At 43.5% G+C, this 5,695-nt stretch overlaps 1 protein-coding gene across 1 annotated transcript in view; it reads left to right on the top strand.

The window, feature by feature from the left end:
- The first annotated feature begins 567 nt into the window (after positions 1–567).
- The window catches only part of LOC106956753 (uncharacterized), a 16,293-nt gene continuing 11,165 nt past the window's right edge, over positions 568–5,695 (top strand). Inside the window, exon 1 of the mRNA XM_015047774.1 lies at positions 568–596. Coding sequence (XP_014903260.1) covers positions 589–596 — 8 coding nt within the window. The 5' untranslated portion in view covers positions 568–588. The remainder of the gene's footprint in view (positions 597–5,695) is intronic.

Here is a 5,695-nt window from a genome sequence, read left to right as displayed (position 1 = left end):
AAAGTAACTGAATCTGGGGTGTTGTTGAAGCTTTCAGGAAATGAACTGGATCTCAGTTGGACATATTGTACATTTGACTTGATAATGTTTACATCCTGATGGCTGTGAACACATGTTAAAAATGCATAAGAAGCCAGAGGAGCTTCTCAGCTTGTCTATGATATGTAAAACTATAACAATATAAATAAGGCAGCATAATTACAGGCATTATTCACACTCTGCATCTATAAAATATTTGGGACTCCACCTCTGATGTTTATGTTTAGAGGCTTAAAGCTAAAGTTAATGGAGAATGATCATAGTGTTTATGTAGAGGCAGAACTGTATCAGGACATATAAAAATGATTATTGAATAAAAATTACATTAAATTTAATATCCACATCTAAAACTGCTGAAGAATATTCAACTATTTGTCCACACATGTTGTCAGAGTGTAAATGTTCCTAAACTTTTGTTCATTTTTATGTCAGATTCATCTATGATTGTTTTGGAAGCACTGACCCTCTAAGTCTCTTTTATTACAAGTTGTCTATGTTTCATATGATATATTTGTCTGATCCTCACAGATTTCTGGCTTGGGCACCAGGATGGCACAGTGAGTAGATCTGGACAGAAAAACCCAAATCATTAAAGCAAAGAATCCTGAATTTCTCCTGTTAGATGAATTCTGTGATTCTCGGCGTCTGTCTGAAGATTGATATTAACACAAACTTAGGCAGCATTTCCAACACTATATCACCCTGAAGCTTGTTGCTGCATGTCTGTTGATAATGTGATGATAGAAAAAAACCCACACATCATCTCATAAAGAACAGTGTTGTGCAATAACAGGTTGGCTTACCTCACATAAGCTACCAGGCAGCATGGAAGGCAAATATGAACAAAGTTAGTAAATCAAAATTACCAACTTGTGGCACCATCTGAATTTCAGGAATTAATATCCAAAGAGCTTTCAATCTTTCAGGTATTGTTTTATGATACCTGAATTTACTTAATTTAACTCTCTTTTTAAATAGGAAGTTAAATTAAATGACCTGCTAAGTCGAAATTAAAAGAAGAAATCAAATAATGAGAAAAAAATAATCAAAAGGAACAAAAAGGAAAAAAGTCAAATTGACAATAGTCAATGATAGTCTTAAAGACTCCCGTGTTGTTAGTTATTTTCTGCCTCATCAGACAATTACTGTCTAACAACCAGAATATTTGATAATGTATCATATATAATCCAGATGAATTTCACTGATAGGCAATAACCCATGAAACAATGCTGAGATTTCACAGTTCAGTGTGAATGTGTATGCTTAAGAACCAAGGTTTGTTCAACTAGTTCACAAAGCCAAAGATAAAACTGTAGGCACTTTTCCCTATTTTCAGTTAAATCTTAGAATTTAGATTATTTAGTTTACTTTTATTTGCTTATTTTCTAGTTGATTTACAATTAGAATCTTTGTTTAATTTATTATTTAGAATAATTTCTTTGATTAGGAATTCACTTAATTAATTAATTAACTTCAGGTTGGTATGTGGGTATTTCACGGTATAAATAGGTGTGTCTTAGGTAGCTTATGTGCGGGTGGGTGGTCATAAGCTTTTTACCAGTCACTTCAGTCATCAGCCATCAGTCAACTAGCCAGTCTATGGAAACAGCCAGTCTCAGTCATCAATCAGTCTATCCCATCCGTTAGAGAACAGGTGCAGGTGTCAGAGCAGGGGAGCAGTAAAATCCTGTGTAACTTGTTTTGCCTGAACTTTGGAATAAACAACCGAGAACTGCATTTTGACTTTTTGATCTTTTTGGACTGCGTAAGCTAAAACCCACAATACATCAGGTGACTATTTTGAGTTGGATTCACTTTTTGATTTGATCACCTTTGAGTCTTGAGTTTTTTTATTTTTGAATTTAAGTTTTGGGGACAAATAGTCACTACAAAAATAAAATATAATTTTAATATTCTGAAAGTAGCTAAATTACTGTGTAACAATGTCAGCTTTGGTTCTGTTGGAGAATATTGCTTTGGAGGGAGTGTGTATTCAGAGACCATTTTGATCTGCTGGGACATGTTGATGGTTTATTCTCCTTCAGATTCCCCAGCGCGATCCTGGAGCCCTGAGCAGAACTTGCCCCAGCATGTAAGAGGGAAAGTAGAAGGAGCTGTGCGTTAACGGTTCAGTTTGATTTGGGGACAAGTTGAGACAGTCGTTCCATCAAGCCATACCAGCTTTGTGAATAGAAAGCCACTCCATTCTTTATATGTGCAGTTTATGTGCACAAAGTGTCTGATAAATTCAGTGGCACGTTGGCCTGGTACAACACAATTCCTCTATATGGAATAAACGTTCCCCACTCATAACAAAGGACTCTCTAACATGCTGTGTGTCTTTAAATCCCAGCTGAATGGTCTGCTGTTCTACACATTCTATCATTTTACTCTCTATATTTTATTTTTCTTGTTAAATTCTTAGCTTGTAAATAGTTCTGCTTGAATATTTAAGGTGACATTGTGTATTGTTGGAAAGTAAGGACCTTTGCCATGGTTACTGGGACACGTGGAGTTAGCCTTCTGGGTATTTATACTAATTAACATGAGTATTTATGGGCGGAGACAGGGTGGACCAGCAGCTGTGCTCCATTTCATTCACTCTGGAATATATAAACGAAAGGTACGCACCTACATGAGAGACGCTGAGCCTTGCGTTGTTCACGGGCCGCCATCTTTTGGGTTGTTCGCCCAATTTTTTGCCATCAAAAGATTGGGTGAACATGAATATGATGTTTGTAAAGGATATAATGAATTATGTTATTGAACCGTTTACATGTATATGTAATTTATATTTTTCATCAGGTCCAGACAATATGAAAATAGCCAAGGTAATTCTTCTTTTTAAGAGTGGTGAGGAATATATCTTCAACAATTACAATCGTCTCTCCAGGACCTGCTATTTAGTGTTTTTTTTTTTTAAATCTATTTCTTACCAGATTTTTTTTTCCAGAACTGCACCGCGTTGTTGTGCTATAGCAGACATGAGCTTTTGGACCTGTGGAGCTACAATATTAACACTTTTATCGCCGATCTTCGACTCATCCCAGAAATCTCCAGAACACCGGAGGCTGTCCACTTCTCCCGCCCGAGTGAAAGTGCACGCAGACGGCGAAGAGACCGTAAACAAAGGCGGGGTAGGCGTGGAGGGGTTCGAGCTAGGCTAAAGCTAACACCACACCGGCTCCCTTTACCCAGCATTTTCCTCGCCAATGTCCGTTCTCTGTCCAATAAAATGGACGAGTTACGACTATCCATCACGAGTGACAGACGGATTATGGACTCAAATGTCATGTTTTTCACCGAAACATGGCTAAATAACAGCTGTCCGGACAATGCTATCCCGCTAACTGGACGCCACACACACCGAGCCGACAGGATGGCAGATGACTCCGGTAAGACCAGAGGCGGAGGCTTGTGCATTTTTATTAACAAAGCTTGGTGCACAGACTCTGCTACTACCGAAAGTCACTGCTCACAGAATGCGGAGTTTTTAATGGTCAAATGCAGACCTTATTACCTCCCAAGGGAATTCACTTCAATCATCCTCACTGCTGTGTACATCCCCCGGATGCTAATGCCAAGCTAGCCATGAAAGAACTCTATGCGGCCATTAGCAAACACCAAACCAAACACCCCGAGGCTGCCTTTATTGTTGCGGGTGACTTCACCTACTCCAACTTGAAGACAGTCCTCCCCAGATTTCACCAACACGTCTCCTGCCACACCAGAGGAGACAAGACCCTGGACCATGTCTACTCCAATCTGACTGGAGCTTACAAGGCGACACCCCTCCCCCACATCGGACAATCAGATCATCTCTCCCTGTTCCTCACACCTCGGTACTCACCACTCATCCAACGTGTGAAACCCACTGTGAGGACAGTAAAGGTGTGGCCAGGGGGGTCAGACTCTGTGCTCCGGGATCGGTTCAGGAATACAGACTGGAATACTTTCCACCACACAGACTTGGATCAGTACGCCTCATCTGTACTGGACCACATCTCCACTACCATAGACTCCGTCACTACCCATAAATGCATCACCATGTTTACCAACCAGAAACCCTGGATGAACCGAGATGTTCGTCTCCTGCTGAAGGCCCGCCGCAACATCGCCTTCAGGTCAGGGGATGCACAGACCTACAGTGCAGCCAGGGCTGAGCTGAAGAGGGAAATCAAGAAGGCCAAACACCACTACAAAAAGAAGGTGGAGGATCACTTTTCCAACTCCAACCCCCGACGTATGTGGCAAGGCCTTCAGATTCTCACAGACTACAAGAATCTCAACACCTCACCCGCCTCCTCTGATGTCTCCTTCCTCAACAAGCTTAACAACTTCTGTGCTCGTTTTGAGAGAGGGAACACCACAACTGCAACCAAGGCAACCACCACCTCAGACCAAAAGCCACTGATTCTCCTCTCCACTGACGTAGGAGCGGCTCTGAGCAGGATTAAATCCCACAAGGTTGCGGGTCCTGATGGCATACCTGGACGTGTCCTCAGAGCGTGCTCTGAGGAGCTGGCAGGAGTGCTGATGGAGATCTTCAACCTGTCCCTGGCCCGCGCTGTGGTACCGACCTGCTTCAAGTCTATCTCCATCGTCCCAATTCCCAAGAATTCCAACCCAACCAGACTCAATGACTACCGCCCGGTAGCCCTCACCCCCATTATCACTAAGTGCTTGGAGTGGCTGGTCCTAGCAGACCTCAGATCCTGTCTCCCCCCCACACTGGACCCCCACCAATTTGCATACAGACAGAACAGGAGCACAGAGGATGCAGTCTCCATAGCGCTGCACTCTGTCCTTTCTCATCTGGACAGCAAGAACACTTACACCAGAATGCTGTTCTTAGACATTAGTTCAGCATTTAACACTGTCATTCCATCACCACTCATTACCAAACTCACAGACCTGGGATCAGTTCACTCATGTGCAACTGGCTGCTCGACTTCCTGACCAGTCGACCCCAACATGTCCGGCTGGATAACCACTTCTCATCCACCATCATCATAAACACCGGAGTGCCACAAGGCTGTGTGATGAGTCCCTTCCTCTACTCCATCCTCACCTACGACTGCAGACCTGTCCATGGCTCAAACGCCATCATCAAGTTTGCAGATGACACCACGGTGATCGGCTTCATCAGAGACAACGATGAGGCCGCCTACAGGGAGGAGGTGGACCGTCTGGCTGAATGGTGCGACAAAAACAACCTGCAGCTGAACACAGAGAAGACCAAGGAGCTCATCGTGGACTTCAGGAGGAACGCTGACCTACACCCACCCATCCACATCAAGGGGACAGAGGTGGAGCGTGTGGACAGCTTTAAGTTCCTGGGGGTCCACATATCCGAGGACCTGACCTGGACGACCAGCTGCTCCAAACTCATCAAGAAGGCACACCAGCACCTCTTCTTCATGAGGACCCTGAGGAAGAACCATCTGTCCTCAGAGATTATCACGAACTTCTACCGCTGCACCATCGAGAGCATCCTCACCAACTGTATTACAGTTTGGTATGGGAACTGCTCTGTCTCTGACCAGAAGGCGCTGCAGAGGGTGGTGAAAACTGCCCAGCACATCGCCGGGGCACCGCTCCCTGCCATCAAGGACATCTACAGGAAGAGGTGTCTGAAAAGGCTGGGAAAATCACC

Source organism: Poecilia latipinna, unplaced genomic scaffold (assembly GCF_001443285.1).
Source record: "Poecilia latipinna isolate Pla-1442-1.1 unplaced genomic scaffold, P_latipinna-1.0 Scaffold841, whole genome shotgun sequence".
NCBI classification, from domain to species: Eukaryota; Metazoa; Chordata; class Actinopteri; order Cyprinodontiformes; family Poeciliidae; genus Poecilia; species Poecilia latipinna.
The sequence above is the reverse complement of the archived record's forward strand: the minus strand, read 5'-3'. Positions and strand labels throughout refer to the sequence as shown.